Source organism: Python bivittatus, unplaced genomic scaffold (genome assembly GCF_059951505.1).
Source record: "Python bivittatus isolate LINGU-HERP-01145 unplaced genomic scaffold, Pbiv_v1 ctg000120_np1212, whole genome shotgun sequence".
NCBI lineage: Eukaryota > Metazoa > Chordata > Lepidosauria > Squamata > Pythonidae > Python > Python bivittatus.
The window spans coordinates 6,221,688-6,246,650 of NW_028277037.1; the positions used below are offsets into that span (position 1 = coordinate 6,221,688).

Below are 24,963 nucleotides of genomic sequence, written 5' to 3' on the forward strand. Positions count from 1 at the left end.
TGGTCTACTGAAGACCTCTTTCTCTGTTTTTACAAGGCGCACCTCATTTCTCTGTTTTGTATATCCCACCAACATTTGCTCATCTTTGTATTGTATGCAGTGGAAATTCAGCTCTTATTTTCTGCTTTATAAAATGGTCTCAAATATGGTCCATTTCGTCTCTTTTACAGACCAGGGAACAGTGCAGAAGGTGGTGGTACTGCCCACTAACTCATCGGCTAGTGGAGAGCTCATCTTAGAAGAACTGGAAGTTTTTAAGGTTGGTCTTTCTCAAGATTATTCATTCCTTTTTTCCCCATCAAATTACTTCCATCTAACAAGGAAATAGATGAGTATCAGGGCAAACTACCATATATAAACAATCAGCAAAATTCACTTTCCTATGCACTAATGATGGTACCTTCCCTAGTAATGAAACATCTGCAGGGGGGAAAAAAAGAAGTTCACAGAATACCAAAAATTTAACAGTTCAACCCTGAGCTACCTATATATATTTTTTTTACTATTGGCACTTTCATCTAAATTAGCTTGACAAGAGGGAATATTTCTTTGGTAAAGAGTAAAATGAAAATCACTGCATTTTCTAGTTACAGTGAAACCTTGATATAGTAGACCAAATTTTTGCAGCAATTTATAGTCTGCTTACAGGAGACCAAATTTCTGTGGCAATTTATGCTATTTGCATCATGTCACGATGCAAATGACATGGTTTGTGCTAATTTACCTCATTTGCATCATAACATCACGCCAATGATGTACATTAACACAAATAATGTAATTTGCATAATCGTTTCATTAAATGATTCAAATCACCATGAAGACATTGAACAGACATTTAAGAACAGATGCCCACTCTCTCAGTGGGTCTGTTAAGATGAGGATTTATTGTATTAATATTGTGAAGCTGGATTTTTCTAAGTGAAGAAAAGCAGGATTTCAATATTTTTAAATGGCTTGTTTTTCTTATATTGTCAGCCTGGCTTAAAGAATGTTGATAGTTCTTTCCAGGTTAGAACAGCTGCCAGAAAATCTAACTTTTTGTTTTTGTTTTTCTGATATCATGATTACAATCTCTTGTGCTGGGATGTCAAATTTTGTGTGTGTGTGTGTGTGTGTGTGTTAGTTGATAAGGTTTCTGACGCTAAGCCTCAGATCTTAAAAAAATCAGCTTCCCTTTCTTTTTTCTCCATAACCCAAATGTTACTGGTACTGGAAAGCTATAGGCCTCAATCAGTCAGAGCTATAAAGAAGAGATTTAGGGAGAAAAACCATAGCATGACCCAATGTTATTGTGTAGATTAAGGTTACGTTATTCTCCCCTGAATGTATATACTTCTCTTTGTACACTTTCAACAAAGACAACATCATTTTATTGAACCATGACACTGATGGCTAAAAGAAGAGTCATGTTAGTCAAAAGTAGACATTCCTCATCTTCAAAGACCCAGTTCATGCACTTTTTCTGGGTATTTGGAGGTCCACAGAAGATGGAGAGGAACTATTAGTGGATCCAGAGACATTTATTGTTTGCCAACATTTGCATCCAAGTTATAATTTATACTAAGAAAAGCAGTTACATCTAAGCCAAGTCTGACTTTTGAACTCCTCTTTCCCATTCCCATGCTCATATTGGACTGGGACAGCTATAGGCTGAACTGCTTTGCAGAAAAAGAAAAAAAGAATCAGGAAACAACTCAGATTCTTTCTGAGCCAGGCTGAATTTGGCCTATCTTGCATTCCAGCTTTCCAGCTTATAAGATCCTTTGGGAGAATTGCCTTTTCCAAAATCCCAGTGCCCTGGCATACTCTTAGGGAGTAGAGAGAAGGGAAAGGGGAAAATACTTCCCTTTTTAATACAGCCTCATTTTCACAGGCAACAAAGGGAAGGTGGATTTAGGGTGTGGTGAGGGGAACCTGTAGCTTTTGAAGATGGGATAAGTGATGAAGACAGTGGAGAGGGTCTGAAAATTACACTATAGCTTGAATATAATTCAGCGTGTAGAAGAATTGGGGAGCTGGCGGGTTTTGCAATCCCTCAGAGTTTCTTTCCAGGCAAAAGTCTGGAAAATCCCTTCGACAATTTCTGTTAAGCATTCTGAAAGTTCTCCAGAGATGATGTGGAGAGCATTTCAGAGTTTTTGGCTGCCTGTTGCTTCCTTATCCTTATCTGCTCCCTGTTTCACAGCTCATTTTCCCTGTGTCTCCCCTTTTAAACTCACAATGAAAATTAAGACTTGCAAGCGTGATAGAAGATAAGGATAAATACCTGAGAGAGAAAATTAACTAGGGCTTGTCTGGTCCAAGTTCAGAGAATAAAGTCGCAGTGGGCTGTACCCTCTAAGGAGGCCTGCAGGGATGATATCACGTCATATCTGATTTGACATCTGTCACTAACTGCTGAGAAGGTATTCCTCACCTCCAATTGGACTGAGAAATCCTTAGCATGCTCTCTTTGCCATTTCTTACACACTGCATAGGAGAAAAAATATTTTCATGTGAATCAGATGTGAAGTGTACAGTATTAAGTCAAACCCATGTAAATGAATGCCACCTCTCCAGTCCAAATTGATTGTTGAGTCCCCTTACAGTACATCATTGGGTGTACTGTTATATGTTAATGTAGCAATGTAAGAAAAATGCTGCTGAATTAGACCAATATCCTACCTAATCTAGTTTCCTAATTCTAAATGAAAGACCAGGAGGGCAATAACCCAGACTTGTTGATGTTCCCCAGTGACACCATTTATGGTATCTATGATCTTAGAAGGATTTTTCTCTAGGATCTTCATGCCTGGAATTCCATGAAACCTTTATTCATAAACTTGGCTTTCTGAAAGTTCCCATAATTCAGCTTCATTGGATTAAATCTGGAGTGGGTACTGTAAATGCTGCAGGCACCTGTGTGCCCCCAAACTCCTCCCTTGATGCTTCCTATGTTTTGTGCCTCACCCAACTTTTCTTAAACATGTCCAGGTCCAGATAAAGCTACAGATACATACAGTAGGAAGCTGCAAAGCAAAGCATGAGATTCTAGCATTACTTTGGTCCCCCAAAGGGGTCATGCAGAGGGTTCTAAAGAAAGAGATTCAGGAGCATAATGAAACAAATGTAAGTTTCAATTTTTACTTCATTTTTTGAACTAAGAACTTTCCTCATACACTACCTTCACAAACACACACACGCCTCTTCCAGTTCAATGCCTAACAGATTTACATTCCATAAAAATTAGACAGGGACTTCGTAGTAGTACTTTGTAGTGAGTGATGATTCTGAAAGAGTGCAATTCTCATTCCCCTTTATGGCTTTTGAAAGGTTTGGCCAGTCCCAGCTTGATATTCAGCTCACACCTCCTGGCACATTTCCACTTGAATACCAATGTCTCATTCAATTCACATAGGGAATGTTCTCTGGTGAGAGCTATGACTTCTTAGAAAACTTTGTTCAGATATTTTTTCCATATGGTTCCAGAACAAACCCTTCTATCTCTATGCCTTGCTTTAAATGGTTCTCATATGCTTCATTGCTTATACATGTCCATTCACAAATACATACCACAAGGAACTAGGTGGCTACAAATCAATATGTACACAATAATTGCACAATAACACTGGTAATGATTTGGCCTTACTGAGGTCTTACTGATCAAAGAGCAACCTGTGAGGCTAATTCACCTTTTGGTAAATGGGTGTTTCTGACTGAGGAGGCTTATCAAGCCCCTGGCACTCACAGTCAAAAAAGATGGTTTAGAAAAACCTTACCAGCCAGATTTATTGAAAAAAATAAGCATCTGGTTACAGAATCTTGGAAACAACATTTGTAGTTCAGCATTCCATTTACCAATATGTCCATGTTCTTTCCAGGAAAAATCCATAAACATGTCCACCTGGCATTTTTTAGGAATAGGTACATCTTTTGTGGCCGCTTGCTTTCAAAATTCCAGATGTGCCCTTGCCCCAAAAGACTGACTACCCCAAGATCTTTGAATTATGAGCGAGAGAATGAGAATCCACGTTATTCATTCTATTCAAAAATATACTTTGGTCATATTTTTCCCCCACTGCTTGCTGGATGGGGGAGCTCTCAGTTGATCAGTCCAAATATAGTGCTTCCTCCTCAAGAGGGTTCTTTCTCTGTGAAGCGTTGTGCAGTAGTATTATCCTTGCCACAGCATATTTAATATTTTATATAAAATGATATAAATATAAAATGAAGAATCATCCCACTTAGAGATCTAAGCCTGGTAGAAACAGATCTCATGGCCCTTTTCCCACAACATGCTTCACTCTATCAGCTGCTAGCCCAGTCAAGTCTTTTTATTCATGACTGTGGCAGCACACAGTTATACTACAAGTTTATAAATGAATGAATGAATGAATGAATGAATGAATGAATGAATGAATGAATGGAACAGAATCCATGCTGACCTTCTCCAGGAGGTCCTTCATATCCCATGAGCCCGTGCACCAGGAGTATAGTAGCAAGTATACGCCTGGTTCAGGGGTTCATGGGATACCACTGGCTCAAAGACAGTGATGTCATTCAGCCTGGCATTGTGTTTATCCATTGGTCAGAAAGACATCTGTAGGCGTGGCTTAGTCTCTGCAACCTATTCAATTGAGAGGTGTATTTTGCATCACCAGACTCTGGCAGTGAGTTCTGTAATGGACAAAGATATATATTTGGGGGGGGGGCACTCTTCCAACTCTGTTTCATGGCAAACTAGGTGAGAAAAAGGGGTTGATGGGGTTCAGTGTTCCATAATTGTGCCTGGATGGAGTTAGAGTTGAACCCTATGCAGAAAAGTCAGCCATCCAAAGACTAAGTCGACTTTCTGCCTAAATTTAGGCTACTGCGCCTCATATCTTGTAGAGGGATACATTTCAGCTTGATTTGCACTTCATTTTCTTATGCGATTATTCCTGTTAATCTTTGAGCCCTGGAAAATGATATATCCTCCTCTTGGTTATCATATGAGTGTGTTTTACAAAGGGTATATTGTCTTGCTAGTTTAGTAGGACATCCTGTTAACACTTCACATTGCTCCTTTGTCCTCTTTCTGTTTCCAACTCTGGGCCAAAGAAGCAAAAGAGAGCTACAACTGGTTAGCTGGACGTGTCTTCTGAATAAGTTGAATGCAAACAAAAAGTCAAATGTGCCAACACTTCATTTGTAATGCTGACGGGTTGCCTTGATAATCCAAAGCAAAGCTATGAAATTGTGCTCAAGAAATATTTGATATTTCCCCCATCCTGTTTACATGCTAATTAAATATGAGCTGTGACCCAAAATGATACATGCTATCATTTTTCAAAACATAAATGCAAGGATTTATATTTGGAAAGAGGTGGTTTAACAGCACAGACTGACTATCTTCAGTCCTGAGATAGTACCCTTCATGTAGTAGACCCATAAGTGTCAGTGCCATAAGGTTCATGCGCCTGGTCAGAGTTTTATTAATGTTGGATATTATGCTGTCACAGGAAATGGTGAGGAGCAAGTTGCGAAGCTGGAAAAGACAGAAAGGTTATTATCAGAAGACTGGACTGTTACTTTATGGCCTGGAAACTGTTAAGACTAGATTAACCAAAGTAGAAGTTTTGGAATCTAAGCTATCATTTATTTTTCTTTTCCAGAATAATGCTCCAATAACCACAATGGCCATTTCATCTAAAAAGGTACTGAGAGGAAGAACCATCATTAAGCAATTATAGTTTGGGGTTTATAACTATTTAAATGCATTTGGTACAAATACTTAAGTTGTACACCTTGGGTTGAATCTTGAACCAGGTTACTGAACTTAAATCAAGTTGCCAAGACATGTCAAGCCTAACTTGTCCCACCGATATAACTTTGTTTTAATCAACTCAGTCAGGGTCTGACTTATTTTATAAACACTTTCTTGTTATTTTTTCCAAGATATCATAGTCAAACAATCAACCTATGAGGTGGATTAGGGTGAAAAGTAGGAATGTGTTTTATGCCAAAGATAAGATCTTTACTGAGAAGGGTTTTGAAAGGGTGTCACTCATGTTTATCTCCCCACTTTGTGTGTGTGTGTGCGCTATGCGCCAGTGCATCCTCATATATATACTCATAGAGCAGTGAGCACAGTATATATACTTAATATGCTTTTCATTTCTGTGTGAACTTCAAGTCACACACCAAATTATCTGGAACTGAAATCAAGGGAGTTAGAACTCTCCGTGCATATTTTTATTGGAAGTATGCAGATATCAGGAGGTAGGCATAACCTAGCTGATTCTGGCTGATCCTGAAAAAGCTAAAAACCTAAACAGGGTCAGATTTGGATGGGAGACAGGACTAAGAAGCTTTTAAAAATCCAGAAGACAATGGCAAATCACTTCTGTATTATTTTCAAGAAAGTGCACAGTTATCAGAAGTCAAGGCTGACTTGAAGGAGACTTGATTTAACATGCAGATGGGGACTTCAGAAGTACAAAGTGCACCCTTCGTTTCTCATATAACATGCAGATTTTGCCATACAAGACATGAAAAAAATATTGTAAACGTGAAAGATGGCATCTAGCATAATAATGATGCTTCCTGGCAGGGTGGGCAGAGGACTGGTGGGGATAAAATACCAAGGGGAAAAAAAACAATATATCATATTCTCTAGAAGGACTTCAGCTTTTTTCCTGACAGATTTAACTATTACCCTCAATGTTTTGAAAGTTTTAAGATTCTTCTTAAATATATTCTAAAAGGGAAGTGTAATGCAATAATAACCAAAGAGCTCCCTGCGTTCATTTTGGCATTGGTGACCCAGCTCTTGGCTTTGTAATCCTTTGAAGAGAGCAGGAGAAGATAGATGTTGCATCCAGGCTAGACATCTTCCTTCAATTCCAGAACCTGAAAGAAACCTATCCATTTCCTTTTGAACAGCAACAGTTGTACGTGAGCTCTGATGAAGGCATCACCCAGGTTTCCTTACACCGTTGCCACATCTATGGAACAGCCTGTGCTGATTGCTGCCTGGCCAGAGACCCTTACTGTGCCTGGGATGGCAATGCCTGCTCCAGGTTCTACCCAACGGGCAAAAGGTGAATAAGGATAGGCCACCTGATAAGGTTTGCAGAGAGAAATGCAACTGTGGTTTTAACATTGTGTTCATTTAGTGGGGATGGAATAGGACCACACAGAAGACTTTCATTGCTTCTTAATTTTTGACAGGGTCAGGCTGTCCATCTAGATGTTTCCCAAATTAAGAAGACAGTGTTGCCCCTTTGAAGTTTGCCAGTGTAGAAATTTGTGTTGCTTCCTATAGACCAAGGATCCCACTGTCCTTTCTTTGAAAGTTTTCAACTAGAAAATTTCATTCAATAATAAGGAACAGAATAATTTACTGACAGCAGGATTCTTTCTCCTGGAAAATCTTATAACTGTTGTGATACTTCCATTTGAATGCACATCCCACTTTGATTCCATTCTCTATTTTTTTTTAATATTTAATGTTTTATTTTTAATATTGCCCCAGGAAGATGATTTATCCAGGAGAAGAGCTGTTGAGGTGGGTTTTCTTCCTTCCTATTTCTAACACTATAGCAGAACATATGATTGATGTGTAGAAATTCCCAAGTTCAGGATCAGTCCCAAAATGGAGAAGAAAAACCTGTTGCCTACAACTTTGGAAAATCAGTACCTTTCAGTCTAGTTGGAAGAACTTGATTTAAGGCAGTTTTCCCTATTCCTGTGATTTCCATAATGAAGATGGTAACACAGAAGTAGCTCAGATTATACTTTCTAATGGCCAACTCTGGGCTAAGAGACCATGCTGGTACTTCTTTGCAGCAAACAGCCTCTATATTTCCTCCTTACATATTGTGTATTGAAAGAATCCTATATACAAAGGACTTAGCCCTTTGTAACCTGACTGAATGAACTCCCAAAATCTAAGATGAGATCTTTTCCCCTGTCTTGTAGTTGACATCTCCCACCATCTGACATCAGACTTAGAACTTTCTGCCCTAGATATGCAAGTCCTCTTATTCAAAAAAGGTAGAAATGTAAAGAATCATTCCACCCATATAGGGTAACCACCTGGGGTTTTGCAGATATGGCCCCATTGTGGTTTTTCCAATCCTAAACAAACCAAAAACCATGCAGGGGGAAAGTGAATGTTTTCTATTTTAAGTGAAAGGTTATTTCAAGTTTAAAAGGTTTATATTTTAGGGCTTTCATGTGTTGCTAACAGGCTGCATCTTGGAGTATATTCTTTTCACTCAGCCCAGATTATTTCTTAACTGCTACCTGTTTTGAAATGAGCACAAAGATGGTTTATGCCCAAATCCCTAACTACTGAGATGACAGCATTAATTAAGAGTATATTCTCTTTTTTTGCCAATAGTTAGAAGGGGCTGTAAGACCACAACTAAGGTAAGGTTCAGCACACAGCAGCACTGTCTAGAGAGATGTTAGAACCAAGACAGAGTATCACAATATTTCCCTGTGTTACTATTGTTACTGTAATTCCCTGTTGTTCTGGGATGCCGTGCTGTTCTGAAATAAGACAGTTCCTCAAAACAAGGGATATTTGGCTGATGCAAGTTTCAGAATTTGCATCCAAATGCCAAAATGTGACCCGAACATTTAGAAATGTCTGTGAATGTCTCGGTATCTTCACTGTGCTCACAGAAGAGTACGTCATGCTCTTGCAGTAATATGTGTGCTTGTTCTGGTGGGAAAAAAGTAAATGGGTAAATAATGAAGTCTGGGTTTTACATTTTTAAGAAATAAGTTCCTTTATCTCTTAAAAAAGAGTTTATGATTGAGAAAAATATCACTAACAAGCCAAGTCTCAAAGTCTAGACAGTAGTAGTAACTCCTTTGTACTGACTGCATTTTGCTCTGTCTCTTTTTTGTGCCCTATGGATGCTTCAAAGCTTTGTTCCCAAAACATGACTAGAGATGTTTGATCATGGCCTTGCTGCCAGAACCCATCTATGTGCTTGCCAAATATTATTAATGTCGCAGTTATTTACCAAATTTCCAAGCTTTTTAAAAATGGGTATTTCCATTGTTCATAGCACTTCTGAAAGAAGTAAAACATAACCATTTGTTCTTCTGTGTCTGTGATCTCTTTCAACTGTAATAGTAAGGACTTAAAAGAAATTGCCGTAGATAAGTGCTTTAACACAGGGTCAAATTCTTTTTATTAATGTATAACAATACTAAAAGGAGAATAAAGGTTCCTTCTAAAAGAAGAAGCCAGTCAGAGATCACAATAGAAAATCAAGATGTACTTGCTAAAAATCCATTTTGGTCTTCCTCCCCCCTCCAAAAAAAACAACAACAACACTGGGAATGATAATTTTGAAAAAAATATTGGGAATTCCAACCAAGATCTGCAGTCTTAATCTATAATTCCAATGCTGAGTTTTCTAAAATTGAAATAGGCATCTGTTCCTAGCCAGATTGATGCCCAAATCTGATACATGGTTGTGATGTCACAATGCAAGCTCTACTCTTTTGTATCTGTGTGCCATGACATCACATTCAGGTATGTAAGGGTTGGAGTTGTATCACCATATACATTTCAGCATTTGCCCTCTCTACAGACACCTATAAACATTCCATTTTAAATGGTATGACTTTCTGGATATTCATCCCACCAAAAGGAATCACACTTTCATGTTAAAGACTTACATTCTTTAAAATAATGGAAAGAAATGGTTTCCAATTGCCATTTAACACAGTGCTACAATTTAACACAGTGTGCAGCATAATACAGTGGATTATTTCTTGACTTAATTATCTTTAGATAAACCCAGTGAAGTCAATGTGACTAAGGCACGTCTAACTCCTTTAATTTCATTCAATCTGCTCTAAATATGACTAAATAGACCTAGTGCTATATGTAAAATATCACAATAATGAAGCATGAATACCTTTCTGAGTTATATGAATCCAGTTCAGTTCAGTTCAGTTCAATCTTTATGTAATGTAGAGTTCTAAGTATTAGTCATAGGAATAAATTGATCACCTTGCTTGGAAGTTTGTTTGTTTTTTTTTTTAAAAAGTCACAAGTATTTAGTATTTTTAAATCCTAATAAACACTTGGCTATTTAAAGGAATTTTGCAGTTACATATCTTTCCTTTCCCTTAATGTCATAGGCGGAGTCGAAGGCAAGATGTGAGACATGGAAACCCAATGACTCAGTGCCGAGGATTTAACCTAAAAGGTACTTTGAACTGAAAGATGGCTGGGTTATAAAAAGAGATGGTCATTCTTCTAAGTGAATCATACTGGCCATTTAATGTACTAGTAAAAATAGTATAGTACCCGTAAATGTGTAATATTTTTTTCCTTTCCTTTGTGTGCTGTGTTTTTGAGGAGGTATTTAAATTAATGGACAATGAGTGGTTTGTTCCAAAAACAGCTCTACCTACAATACTGGTCAACATGACACCACGAGTGAAGATATCTCCCTGACGTTTTGGAGTACGTCTACTTTAGTTTCCTGACTTCAATGCGTTGTGCATCAGGTCAATGGGTTTCCTGAATCATCATCAGCCATACAGTCCCAAATAAAGAGAACTTCAATGGGGACTTCAAGCAAGCTAGGTCGTTTTGCAGATACCTAAGTGGGCCCTAATTCAGTTTTCATGTCCTATTTCTTACACTGAAGGGGGGCTGACACATCTGAAGCTTTTCCAAAACAGAAGGTAGTTTTTGAAAACCAAAGCTATAAAGCAAGCTGAACATAGCAAAAACAAACAAAAAACCCCACACCCATATACAACAAATAAAAAGTTACTCAGTTTTTCTTTTTTTTCTTTCTTTCTTTTTTTTTTTAAGGCTTAGAACTTCTTTCTTCCCTCTTCCCTTAACTTGGAAACAGTAATTTGTCTCGGATTCCAAAACTTAAGGTTATATAAGGCTATTACATTTTGACTATAATGAGCAGCATTTCTAAAAATAGATGGACAGAGCCTACTAGGTTTCCACAAACATCCTTTCTCACAGACAACATAAATTGCTAAATTGTTTTTGGTTTCCAGAATACGTTTTTATGAAGGGAAAATCAATTTATGAATGTTTGACTGGCCATACTCAGGGTAAAATTTCATCTCTGCTCCTGAAACTTCAGACTGTTTTGAAGTTATTTCCATCTTTTTTTTTTTTTTAAAAAAGCAACATTATCATTTCAATTTGTCTTCCTTTAAGTATTTTCAACTAATCATGGGATGGTGAGTTGAGTGAAAAGTCTCTCAGCCAATCACAAATGAACATAGATCATTGTCTTTGCATTGCCCTTGACTGTTTTTGGTGGTGTCAGGCCCATCCTCATGCCTTATGCCAGTATTTCTCCTTTTGTACCCTAGAACAGGGTTCCTCAACCTCAGCAACTTTAAGATGGGTGAACTTCAACTCCCAGAATTCTGGGAGTTCAAATCCACCCATCTTAAAGTTGCTGAGGTTGAGGAGCCCTGCCCTAGAAGATTCTCTGCATATGCAGTTGTTAATGCGTTTTCTTCTTTTCAAAGCCACCACCTACAAAATAATTAAATATGGATAGATTTCTTTTTCCTGCTGCATCTGAAGATTTTGCAAAAACTGCCTCTTTAAAAAAAAAACACTATGGGATATCTGTGGCCAGTCATTGTTTCTCTCAGACACAGCCTATCTCATAGAGCTATTCTCATGAAGATAAAATAAAGATTAATCCCCATGTCAGCTGCCTTGAGCTCCTGGAAAAAAGACAGGATGACAATAGCAAACTGAGTATAAGCAATGCCATGACAGTGTTGTAAAAATCAGGTGTTGGAATTTATATTCAAAAAATGGTTTTCTTGTTAATTAGAAACTTGAAAAACCACACCCTGAAAGATCCCGCACCTGGAAAAGTCTTAGAAAATGAAGAGGTCAAGATCTTGTTGGACTTGAAAATACACATTGACAGACACCTGAAACACAACACACCAAACATTACTATTATTGCAAAAAAAGAAAGAAAGAGATGTGGGAATAGTCTAATTGGTATAAAACAAATGGAAAACTAATAATATTGGAACTGAAAGACTTTGGAGTTAAAAAGTGAACTATAATACCAATAGTAATTGGAGGTCTTGAAGCCATATCAAAAGGATTCACCAAATTTTTGGAAGTTTTAAATTTACTAGACTTGGCATCACTGACTTCATACAACACTATCTTTCTTGGAACTTCCTACATACTACAATGGTACTCCCATGATTCCTAAGCATTTGGATAGAACCCTAATAATCAGAAAAGACCCAGATTGTGGTACTTGTTGAATGAATTTGTTGAATGAATTTGTCGGATTCATGATGATGAATGATGATGATGATGATGATGATGATGATGATGATGATTGCTATTTATACCCAGTCTCCCAGATAGTTCTGAGTGGATCTAGGATAGTTAAAGATGCCATCATAGAAGGTACCCTGTTCCAAGTAATGCAACTTTTTGTAACTGATGAGTTTAAATTCTTTCCATTTCTATTATGGCAAGTGCTATTCCAATATTTTAGTGTGGCATCTAGTGTACCAAACATTATTGGCACAACTATGACTATCATGATGTTGAGGATTATGATTTACATTTTAGGTTACCGAAATGCAGCTGAGGTCATTCAGTATGGAGTCAAGAATAACACCACTTTCCTTGAGTGCACACCTAAATCTCCACAAGCTTCTATTAAATGGCTTTTGCAAAAGGACAATGACAGAAGGAAAGAGGTAAGTGACCTTACTGAAAGGAACTGAAGGATCAAAGGAGAAACAATGTGTGTTAACTAGAGCCCAATCACCAGGGCTGGGTCTACTGATCATAGAGCCACTGGGTTGTTGTTGTTTTTTTTCAAGTTACACAAAATAACAGAGTATTCCTTAACTCATCAAGAAGGCTCATAATCAAGATAGCAAAATCTTTTAGCTGCTTCAGTGTGTATGAGTGAACTAAGAACAAAATCTGATAGAGTGGAGGATCAGTTATAATCCACCAGTTTGTTTATGGACAAGGCCGTGGTGATGCCAAAAGGATAAAACATTAATTGTAACTCACAACATAAACTTTGCTTGGCAAAGTGTGCACATCACAATGTGCATTTATCACTTCCTCTCTGTGGATTCCCATTGTCAGTGCCCAGCAAAGCTCATTCTATGCTGTAGTGTGAATCAGTCCTGCTTGGTACATCAATCATGCTGGTTTTGAGCAGTAATTTTCAGGGTCAGATTTTCTACATTTTCTAGGATAGTTCAGGTCATACTCACAATACTTCTTAATTAATTTAAGTTAATTTAGGTCATTCTCTTAATTCCTCAGGATTTATTGTCAGCTTGTTTAATAAATCTGTCACAGCTGGCTGGTTTAATCAATTTAATTTAAAATCAAAATTAAAATGGATTGATAATGTGCCATCAAGTCGGTGTCGACTCTTAGCAACCATATAGATGGATTTTCTCCATGATGATCTGTCCCTAACCTGGTCATTCAAATAAATCTGAGGCCAATGATTATATCTTTCATTTATTTCACTTATATATCGGTAAGATGGGCAGGATCCAGTAGATATTCCGTGATAATAAAAACAGCCTAATCCAGCCAAAGATAAGCCCCAGTGATTTTGAATAGGAGAGACTTCAGAATAGGCTAACTTTGGCTGGATCTCATATTCTGGCAGCAGACAGCCAGTTTGGTGGAGTGGTGAAGGTACCAGGCTAGAAACCAGCAGACCGTGACTTCTAGTCCTGCCTTAGGCATGAAGCCAGCTGGGTGGCCTTGGGCCAGTCCCTCTCTCTCAGCACCAGTAAGAAGACAAGGACAAGCAACTTCTGAAAACGTTACCAAGAAAACTGCAAGGACTTATCCAAGCAGTCGCCAGGAGTCAAAATTGACTCAAAGGTGTGTGCATGCACATACATAAAGAACAAGCTAAGTCAGAGGAACAGGAGAGAAGGTGATATGGAAAGTTTTTTTTTTTTTTTTTTGTAGGAAGGAATTAATCTGAACTAAAAATACTCCCAGCAGCAAAATTTGTCCCGACTATAGTGTAATCACATTTTCCATTACTGTCTTATCCCAGACTCTCAAATTTCAGCTCTCGAATGTATGGTGTAATTGTTTACAGGGAGCTAGTCTTCTTTTAGTGAAATAAAATGGAACATTGTTTTTATTTACAAACTGTTACTCTGTGGGGGGGGGGGGAATCCTTTTATACTACTGATTATCAGCATTTGCATCTGAATTATAAAGAGCACATTCAGCCCACACATGTTGAAAGAAAAATTAAGTAAGCTACTTTAGTTAATTAAAAGTCCTTTTCCCCATTAAAGAGTATAGGTTAGATTAATAATTCATGTTAGCAATTGAATGTCAAATTAAATACTTCCTCACATTGTATAGTAGAAGGGCCATCTGATCATGAACACAAAAAAACCCAGTGTTTTCCAGAATACAATGGTTGATGAATGAAGAAAGCAAATGATCTATTAATAAGATTAAAACATTTTTTTCACAAGTTTCTTAAACTTTGAAATACCTTTTTAACTGTCCCTAGGTCAAACTCAATGAAAGAATCCTAGCAACTCAACAAGGGCTTTTAATTCGCTCAGTGCAGGAAGCTGACCGTGGACTTTACCACTGTATTGCAACAGAAAATGGCTTCAAGCAAACGATAGCCAAGGTTAACTTCAAGGTTTTGGATTCAGATACCATGGCCTTCATGACTGAAAAGTGGTCTCCGTGGACCTGGGCCAGTTCACTCCACGCTTTGCAGTTTCACCCAAAGGACCTGGCTGGATCCTTCAGTCACTCAGAACTGCAGATGATTAATCAATATTGCAAAGACACACGGCAACTTGGGCAGCAGGCTGAAGATCCCCCAAAGATGAGAGGGGACTATGGCAAACTAAAGGCCCTTCTCAACAGCCGGAAAAGCAGAAACCGCAGAAATCAGTTGCCTGGGTCTTAAGGGCTGCCCTCGGACGTCAAACTTCTTCTTTGTCACCACTGTCATCTTGTAACCTCGCTCAAGGGATTCCTTTTTATTTGGTGGTTTTGTTTCCCTGCTGAGAGTAGAGCGAAACAGTAATAAAGCACACTCTGTAAAAGTTCAGGACACATAAACCGTGTAAGCTAGAAACAGAATAACGAAGACCAATTCCAAAGAGATTTCAGTTGGGAAGCAACCTATTGACTCCACCTTGCTTTCACTCTCTAAGTCTGATGATGAGCCTTAACAGAGAGTATTGTGCCATGTTTCAATGTCAGCTTTGTTTTCTTAATACGGAAAACAGATGACGATGCACTGAATGTTCAGCTTGGAATAATGCAAGGTGGGAAGAAAGAGTGGTGAGGACGGAAAGTGAGTTGGAGTGGTCTTTATAGGCAGCTCTTCCACCTACATATATAATTCTGTGTGCATCTCTGTGTGATTCTCTCTGTTTACGGTACGTTACATTGGAAAACTAGCCCTTGTGGATACAAGAAAAGTCAATTTCCCATATTAATGCCACAAACTATTCAGCTTTCATTGTGTATTTCTAGAAAATGCAACCTAAAAGCAGACACATAGATACCTCCATAACTACTAGACCCAGAGGATCAAATGAAGGAGAAGAGTAGCATGAACAGAAATGCTTGCTGAAAGTTACAATAATTTATTTTATTACACATCTCACATGTAGTGCAATAGTACACACAGTGTACATAATACACATAGTTAATTATGTGTAGATAGATTTACATCAGTAATTTGATCTAGTTAGGAATGTGAAAATGTTTTAAACTGAACCTGAAAAAGGTTAATGAAATACCCACCTGCAACCCTCAGAGGTTTACAGCATAGCCTCCATAATGATGGGCAAGCTATCAATATAGATATCAATATATAAATGCATATGCACACACATACAGATGGCTATTGTATGTATTCATTGCATTGTCCAATATCTTGTGTAGAGATATAAGCTGTTCATGATATGTGTTCATAAAGTGTGAAGGCAACATAGACTTGTACCAAGGCCACCCTTAGTGGCACCAAAAATTAAGTCTTCTCCATTAGCTTCATTCCAACTTTCTTGCACTGAGAAGGTGGGTCAGAAAGGACACTCTTCATACATTCGTCTGAATATCTTTAGAATCGTTTGCATGATCAGGAATGTTGGGTTTCCAGTCATGGAAGATCCTAAGCAAAGTATCCAGTTTTCATGTTCCATGAGGGATGGTCAAGAGTGAAGTCCAAGGGGAAGAACTCACAGAAGTGCAGTTGGCACCTGTGCCACCAGTTCCCTCCAATTTGTGGTCCAGTGTTGATAGTGGGTTAATGATGAAAAATCTATACTTCAGCGCTATCCTTTTCTCATTTATTCTCATGTTAAATTTAATTAAATTCAGCATCAGCTTGTGACTTTTTTAAAGGCCACTCAACAATATGGCTTTCTTTACTAATACATGTCTTTGGTATGCAGCTTTACCTAATATGTGCACACATTCCTTATTTATATATTTTTGACTTTTTAACAGGAGAATTGCATTGCAAAACTCAAAGAAGTACAAATAATGATGGCAACTGCATAAGGCAGAATATTCATTTGAGAAATGTAAGTCAAGTAGGAATGTACAAAAGTGTGAGCCAAGCAAATTGATTCCTTGTCCCTAGTTTGGTCTGAAAGTTTCAGAATCAACTGGTTTTCCCCTGAGGCTTGCTTAAGAAGCAGCTATGCCAAACAACCTCTAATATCCCTTTGATCTTGTGTGAATCATGCCCTCTTCTAAGGGCATTTCATGCAAACTGAGAGGTAGTTAGCCAATCTGTTGTTGTTGACCCCCACCCTGGGTCAGTGTATTCTTTCTCCATGACATTTCTCAAACAGATGTTGAGCTTCCCACACAAATAACTCCCAGTTCTCATATATACTGTATAACAAATTTTGTAAATTAAATAACAAGCGTACCTAAAGACGAATGCTTTAATGCCCTTTTTAAAACACTTCACCAAATTTCTCTTAATATCACAGTTTTCAACTTCCACAAGGGTAAAATAAGCCTGTGTAAGCATAACTCCACTTTGCCTCCATTTTTCATCTTCCTTGCAATAACTTCAGTCTATGAGAGGTTTTGTTTCCTCTTTTCTAACCCTTCCAGTGATCATAAAGAAATGAATAAAGCTGCCAACCTCTAGTCTGTTCTCTGTCGCACTTCTCACTGACACTTAATGAAGTGTCTAGTCTTAGACGGGATCCCCACAAGTTCTTGGGGACAACACTCAAAACTAAGCGCACTGTAGAAATGTTCCTGAAAGCAAAATCAATATGGAGAGTGAGTTACATCATAGCATGATGCCATTTAATTGCAGGGCACAGCAGTAACGCTCTTCAAAGATACTCTTAGTAAACCTTTTTCACGCATTTCATTCAAAAGAGGAAGATTGATCTCCAAGTTGAATGCCCATTGTGTATGGGGTGTAATGGCCCACATGGAAGTAATTGCTCTCAAGCTTTTCTTGGCTGATCTTAGAATTGAAAGTCATACAAGCAGTGATTTAAAGATACTGATTTCTGATAAGTAAGTTTATTGCAAAATCTAGGGAAGCTGTTTGGGAGAAATTCCAACAACTGCAAGCTCTACCAAAACTGATCTCAAGATTAATTTCTGGTGGCCTCTTCCTCTGGATGGTTAAACAAGCTTGACACATTCTGCTTTTGGTCAAGAGGAAGAGCTTACCACCTGTCCCTTGTTACTGCAATACATTAGTCTGGTTTCAAGCTGTTTCTTTCTGATCTTGCCAGGACTAGCTCTCACAGCTACTTAATAGAAAATTGCTTTCAGTATAGCATACATTCAATCCACCATGAGAACACAAGAAGCCAATAATTAGGTATACTGGGATAGGGAGGAAAAGTATTGTGTTTAGCCCTTGTAATGACATTAGAACAGCCTTCCCCAGATGTGCTGGTTTCAACTCCTATAATTCCCCAACATTCATCATGATGCAAGAACCAAAATCCTAACACATCTAGTGGCTACATTTGAGTAATCACAAGTCACCACTGCCAGTGGAGTGCTACAGAATATTTTTCAAAATGCTGCATATCTGGTATTATGAGGCCACCATTAAGAAACCAGAATACTAATGTAACCTTCACAGAATAAAGCTACCTCCTGTATTCTTATTTGGGCTTCCCATATAGGTTATTTCTGAACATTGCAATTTCCAATTGGCATATCTATCATCTATCTATATCTATCTATTTATCTATCTATCTATCTATCTATCTATCTATCTATCTATCTATCTATCATCTCTCTATCTCAGAGTGCAATTAATACAGTATTAATAACAGCGATAAAAGTTGATTTTAGGATGAAGCACTACAGTTGATAAGAATTCCAGGCCACCGTTCCTTAAACAGCCAACTTTGATTACAGCTAAATTGACACTCATTAGATGTGAGAAATTATGATCATTAACATGCTGTATAAAAAATGCGATACTGGTCATATTTGCCAATTAGGTGACCAAATCAGTAGAGTTTTAAGTTTCAAAACTGTATTTTTTAAAAAATCTGTTTTATATAGTGATATGACTGTTTAAGGAATTAAGCTTAAACTTCTTTTGTCTCTGTAGCATGAACAGTTAAATATCTCCGTAACAATCTTTTGTTAATTTGTAGCAAATCATTAGCATGTATGAAATTCAGGGGTTCATCTAGGCATAGTCTTGATAGAGCAATGTAAATATATACTCCTGGTGATATGTCCAAAGCTTTAATTAAATAATCTTATATCGCCCTGAGCAGAAAAACAGAACTAAACTGAGGTCTATTTCAAGCACTAATGCAAATACTTTTTCCTATCACATTTAGTGCATAATTTACTGTGTACAGTGGGCCCAAGCCTAGTAATGTGCCTGTCCTTTTTTTTGGGGGGGGGGGGACTGCACACATGGGGTTGTTTGATGTACAATCCTGATGTCACCATTACACTTCTAAGCATGGAGAGATGCAAGCATCTCTTAGCTTTCTAATGTTTATATCATACACATACATGCTTGATACCATTTATAATCTCTAAAAATCCATTCATTTCTGACAAATGATTAAAAGCATTAAAAGAGCCCTACCAATTAAGACCAAAGGTGCTATTGTGAAGCCATTGTGCGTAATAGCCATGCCACCTCTGAGCCTGGAAATAGTACATAGCAATCATGACTAATAACTATCAACAGCCTTATGATTCATGAATTTGCCTAATATGGATATGTAGTATTTTGGATTACATCTGCAAAAAGTACTTCGGAGCACAGGGTGGGGAACTTAACACCTGTCTGCAGTTCTTTAAATAACCGTTTCATTCTTTGAAACTGCATGCTGTTGTCTAGACTCTAATTTTGAGGGTTTCTGCGTCATGGCAAACTGAGATTATGACTGGTTGAGTTATTTTTTGTCTTACCCTCATTCTTCTTCTGGTTTCCTTCTCTTTTCCACTTCTTTCCTATTTTTCCTATCCTTTCCTTTCTCTTTGCTTTCCTTCCTCTAAAGGATGGACTTGGCTCAGCCCCAGCCTTGAGCCTCCTAAAAATTTATACTCACAGTTGAGAAAAAAATCACTATAGTTAGACTCTGACCACTTCCTCAGTCAAACCATAAGGGAAAGAAATGTACTGAGGGTAGGCATTAGTTTTTTAGACCCTTTAAAACAAAAAATGCTGGAATTGGGAATTTTTAAAAAAATGCTAGAATTCTGGAACTGGGAATGGATCAGACTGATTGATACAAGGTGGATTCGACTAGTACTTCGTGAACTTGGATCCAGCCTGAGTTCACTGGGCAATCCTTATATAGCCCTTATACATGACAGTTCCATCAACCCAACCTTCTAAACGCAGTGTTCTCCATAGATATTGCCCTTCAATTCCATTAATTCCAACCAGCAGGCTCTCCAACTAGAATGATGGTCAACATCTGGAGAACATCATTTTGTAGAAACCTGACACAGAGTTTTGTTAAAATTCTGCCCATTTATCTTGATAACACAAACATTTATGTTTATAATATTGGTTGTTTGGTTTGTTTTTATTTAATATCTTCCTATTTTGAGGATACTGAATAATGTATATAATTCTTTTTTAAAAAAATTGAAGAAACATCTTCTAGACCTGAATTTGCCAAATGTAAAGATGCTCGATACTATTTTTTTGTTTGTTTTGTGACTGCTTTTGTCATTTGTAAAGTTGGATGAAATTTTCTTCAACAATGCATTCTTTGTGATTGTCGGTACTGTAGATACATGTATTTCATCTTTTAAAAATCCCTTCTCTTATGCCAGATATGAATGTGTATAGTTTTAGCATGATGAAGCCCATGAAGGTGAATATGTGGTAGATTTTGAATTAAAAATAATAATAAAAAAAATAATACAGTACTATTTAATTGGATACCCCAACTATTATTTGCCTGAAAAATAAAGGGTGTTGGAGCTATTTTCAGTTTTTGGTTAGTTTGTTGTTGTATGAAATGTCTGCTACATTCGATCTGTATTTGTCAACTGGTAGCATACTTAACATCAAGGTTAAAAGGTTTATATGCAGAGAAAATGTTCAAAGATGCTAGAGCCAAAGCTGGACTTTCACAGGTTATAAAAATATTAAAGAATAGGAGACATCTCAGTTTTCCATATGAATATACACAACATAAAACAGAATGTTTTAAAAACCTAGATAAAAACTCAGTGAATAAAAGTGGTGATGTGACTTTTGGTATAATATACATAGCCAGGTATGTATATACACAAAAGCTAGGGCTTTATGAAATCTCTGTAGCTTTCAGAGCATTTATGAAGCCAAACCCTGAATTAAATGGCACATATATTTCAGTTTAGAGCAATATAGCACATTCTTCCCAAATTGCTAATCTCTGTGCTACCCATAAACATTGTCTCTGCTGGCTAAAGTTGATAGAAGTAGTGATGGTGGGGAAAATAATTTCCTTAACTTTTCAATGCAAAATTTCCCAATTTTCCATTTTTGAATGAAATACAATCTCAAACATTGCAAAGAATATTTGTGAAGGAATGTTTGCACAAAGTGCATATATTCAGAAAATAAATGGGTAAAAAGGCATTATCTTTGGGAAATTATCTGTAAAGCCTTAGCATGCTAGATAAGACAGGAGGCAACAAGGTGCAGAGGGGTCATCAGGGCATTTTACAGGCTCTCCAATCCCATCTAGTTGCTCCATTATCAGAAAGAGGGTTTAAGTTTGAGTAACTTCATTTGGACAACACAGAATATTCTAAAGTTGTGGTGGAGTATTAATCCAAAGATTTGTGCCAGCATAACTTACCCTTACAAAATGGACTTTTCTGTCAGTACAAAACATAACATTGATACAGGATACAATCAGAAGGGGAGGGAAGGAGTCAAATCCATTTTGTCTCTGACTATGAGAACCTTGAAAAGATTCTGTGTGAGATATTGTACAATTCTGGGTGCAGTTTCAGTTCTGGTCACCACCTAAAAAGCTCTACATGGCACCAGACCAGATGATTTGTGGGACCACCTATCCCTAAAGACTTCTGCCATCCCATTCACTGTAATAAGGTGGGCATGCCTTAAGTGCCCTCCTTGAAAGTGTGCCACCTGATGGAACACAGACCACATGCTGTTTCACTAGCGGTTCCTACCCTTTGTAATGATTACACACACGATATTTGGTTGGCTCCAACCCTGCTGTCCTTTAGAAAGGCCTTAAAAACATAGCTATTTCCCTAAGTGATGGGGCCAGGATGAGTAAGTTCTCATCCAGAGAGAGTATGAATGTGAGCCAGATAGTCTATTATTGAGTGTGGTTTAATATGGTGGTTTCTTGCCAAAAATCACTTTCTTTGAGTTGGGCAGCCATACAGAAGTCCATGTACTTCTTGCTGTAAGGGGCTTGACGTGCATGGGACAAAACTGAGAACTAGTTTGGTGTGGTAGTAAAGGTATTAGACTAGATTGGGGAGACCCTGAGCCACAGAAGCCTGGTCATTCTAAAGCCCATCTCTCTTTTTCTCTCCCTCTATTTCTCAGGCCAGCCTACCCCAAGGATTGTTGTGGGGCCTAGAATGAAGAGAGATCTTCCATATAAATAATGTTGCGTTCCTAAAGGAAAAGTGGCATATAAATCTAACAAATGAAAAATAGCTAATAAAGCTCCAAATCTTGTATTATTCCAGGGTTGAGGAAGCCAAAAATTAAGTGGATCAGGGATTGAGGTAGGTGGATGGGTGGGGAAGGCTATATACCCTATAACCCTCTCATTATTGCCAGGGATTTAACTCAGAAACTAAACAGCCCCTAGTTATCTCCCATCAATGTCAGAAGGAAAAACCACAGGAATTACCTACTCTGGCTACCACAAGCTGTCATAGTTAAATGAGTGGCAAGCACTATGTAACAAATTCTCCTTTCCCCTCTTTCTGACTTACTCCAAAACCATTCATTGCATTAAAAGAAAACCTACATATACCTTAGAGTGCAATAATTTTGTAACGGTATGTGGGAATGACCCTGAGAGACAGAAAGGAGAGCCACAGATTGGACAACTGGCAGGTAAAAGGTATCTCAGCCCACAGAAGGAGAAAGGATGTAGGGAACATTTCAGAAGGGACCCTCCCTAGTTTTCCAGAGACTAAAAAGAGAGGAGAAATACATTCAGTCTTGCAAGATTCTGTTAATGTAACCTTATAATAAAGATAGAGCTAGTACTCCTGGTTGTGCTTCTTGTGTGGACTACCTTGCAGGGCTACAAGGTTAGAGGTAGTTCTAGTGAATAAAAAATGTATAGCCAGCTACTATAACTCAATGAAAGTGTGTGTGTAACAATTCCTTAGTATCTGGTTCAGGATGTTCTAAAATGTTCTGAAACGAAAATTAAGAGAATGCCTATACCACTGTTCCATTCAGATTATCCCTGTTTTAAATAAAACAGGTGATGTCTCCAGCCACCATAAATTAGGAATGTGTTTTATACCCAGAGGTATTTGGGAGATCTGGCTGTGTTTAGATATGAATGAATCAGCCAAAGCTTGATCTGTGTTTTACAGGTATTAGTCCATCAAATGCAGATTAAGTCAGTTCACTTTACAAATGCAGACCAATTTTTTTCTGCGTTCCTAGAACTAACAAGAACCAAATCAAAGTCCCCCCAACCCCTCTTCTCTGTAGACTTAATGGAAATCATATATATATACATACATATATATATATATATATATATATATATATATATATATACATACATACACACACACACACATATACATACACACAGTACATGCATAGACACACACACACAGACAATGCTTCTCCAGATGTTGCTCAGGAATATCCCGGCAATAAGAAAACAACTCATCTCCCTTTTTAACTTAACTTTAGGGTTCATTTCAATAGCTGACATTTTAGGACTGACCTGCAAAGTATTGGGGGGGGGGGGGATCTGCAAATGCCTGTCTTCTCCTGATGAAAACTACTAAGAAGGCAGCCCCATTTTTCACCTTGAACATTCAGAGCAAATCCAGCACCGTTCCAATCCAGGAGAACGGGTGGGTAAGTAAAGCTATAATAGCATCTGAATCATATATTACAGAGGCCCCAGCTCTTTTTGTGAAATAATTTCATGAAGAATGATAAATGTTAAAATAGCAAGGAAAGAAAACAACTGTAAAGCTAAACACTTTGGCTTCTTCATCTGCCATCTGTCTTCTATGTAGAATCCATCAATTTCCAAAGGGAATTCTCAGCCAATTCAAGATTTATGGAATAAATTAAAGTATATTCAGACTTACCTAATATGTGATTAAACCATGGAATTTAAGGGAGAGGGGAAGGTAACATTCCTATTTAATCCAGGCAAATATGCAACTAAAATAGGTGAACGAGTCGCTATATTTCACTGACTGATTGACAGCTACATATCACAGGAATTACCCTTGCTAAAGCTCACTGTGATTTAGAAAGTCAGAAGTATATTCACTCTTCAAACGTGCTTTCGTTGCCAGACTTCTATATAAACCAGAAGACGCCTTTAAGAGAACCCAGACCCAGCCTAGAAAGCCAAGGATATTGAAAGCAAAATTTCTGCTGGAGATTTGATTTCAGCAAAAGCCCTTGTTAGAAGATATGCTCCTGAGCATAAGCAGAGATGATGAATCATTTAGTTGCAGAACATCCCACTTAGAAAAAAATAATACAGTGGGCATAATAATGTTGTCTTGGATGGAGAATATGGATTTTGCATAGCTATCAGTGAATGATAACAAACAGACATGTATCAGGCTTGGCTGTCATACCTAAAGATGTGTGCTTGGACATTGCTTACCTATTTTTTTCAAGCTAGCTAGGTATTTCAGCCAAATAAAAATTCCCAAACTCAGAAGAGACTTAATTCTGGCAAGCTTTAATGCCCTTCCAACAGTTACATTTCAGGGCAATCCCATTCAAACAAAGACTACCTCTGCGTGAAGGAGTTCCTGACACATTGACCCACATTTTACTATATCGCCTTATATAAAGAGGCCCCACTGCAGATCGTAACTCTCCATCTAGTCAGATTTCCAGGTGACTCTATCCATTTTATCTACAGTTGTTACAGTTGTCTAAGCCATGTGATTTTATTTCTCTGAATGTGGGTCAGTTTTGTTTGCTTGTTATAGAAGAGGTCATAGTTTAACTACATCCGTTTTAGAAGGTTTACAGTTCCTAGCGCCCGGCGGCCAAGCCCGCGTCATGCTACTTTCCCCCGCCCTGGCTTTATTTTTTTTAATTCATTGGCAATTCATTAGGTAAAAAGCTAAGCCAAGCAAAAACCAAGGATGGGAAAACAATCCATGCACATACATCTAATAAGCGTTACGCTCGCGGGGAGGTTGAAGGGGAAACAGAATGATCAAAAAGTAAAATGAAAGGCGAAACAGCATTTTAAAAAAGGAAAGAT

At 37.8% G+C, this 24,963-nt stretch overlaps 1 protein-coding gene across 2 annotated transcripts in view; it reads left to right on the forward strand.

Moving 5' to 3' along the window:
• The window catches only part of SEMA3C (semaphorin 3C), a 158,659-nt gene extending 138,191 nt beyond the window's left edge, over positions 1 to 20,468 (forward strand). The window contains exons 13-19 of one of the 2 annotated variants that reach the window (XM_088134903.1): positions 171 to 259; positions 5,634 to 5,675; positions 6,904 to 7,061; positions 7,496 to 7,528; positions 10,132 to 10,199; positions 12,593 to 12,723; positions 14,544 to 20,468. In XM_088134903.1, the coding sequence (XP_087991029.1) occupies positions 171 to 259; positions 5,634 to 5,675; positions 6,904 to 7,061; positions 7,496 to 7,528; positions 10,132 to 10,199; positions 12,593 to 12,723; positions 14,544 to 14,957 (935 nt within the window). In that variant the 3' untranslated portion in view covers positions 14,958 to 20,468. The remainder of the gene's footprint in view (positions 1 to 170; positions 260 to 5,633; positions 5,676 to 6,903; positions 7,062 to 7,495; positions 7,529 to 10,131; positions 10,200 to 12,592; positions 12,724 to 14,543) is intronic. The other variant, XM_088134904.1, reaches the window with a different exon arrangement.
• Positions 20,469 to 24,963: the final 4,495 nt, after the last annotated feature.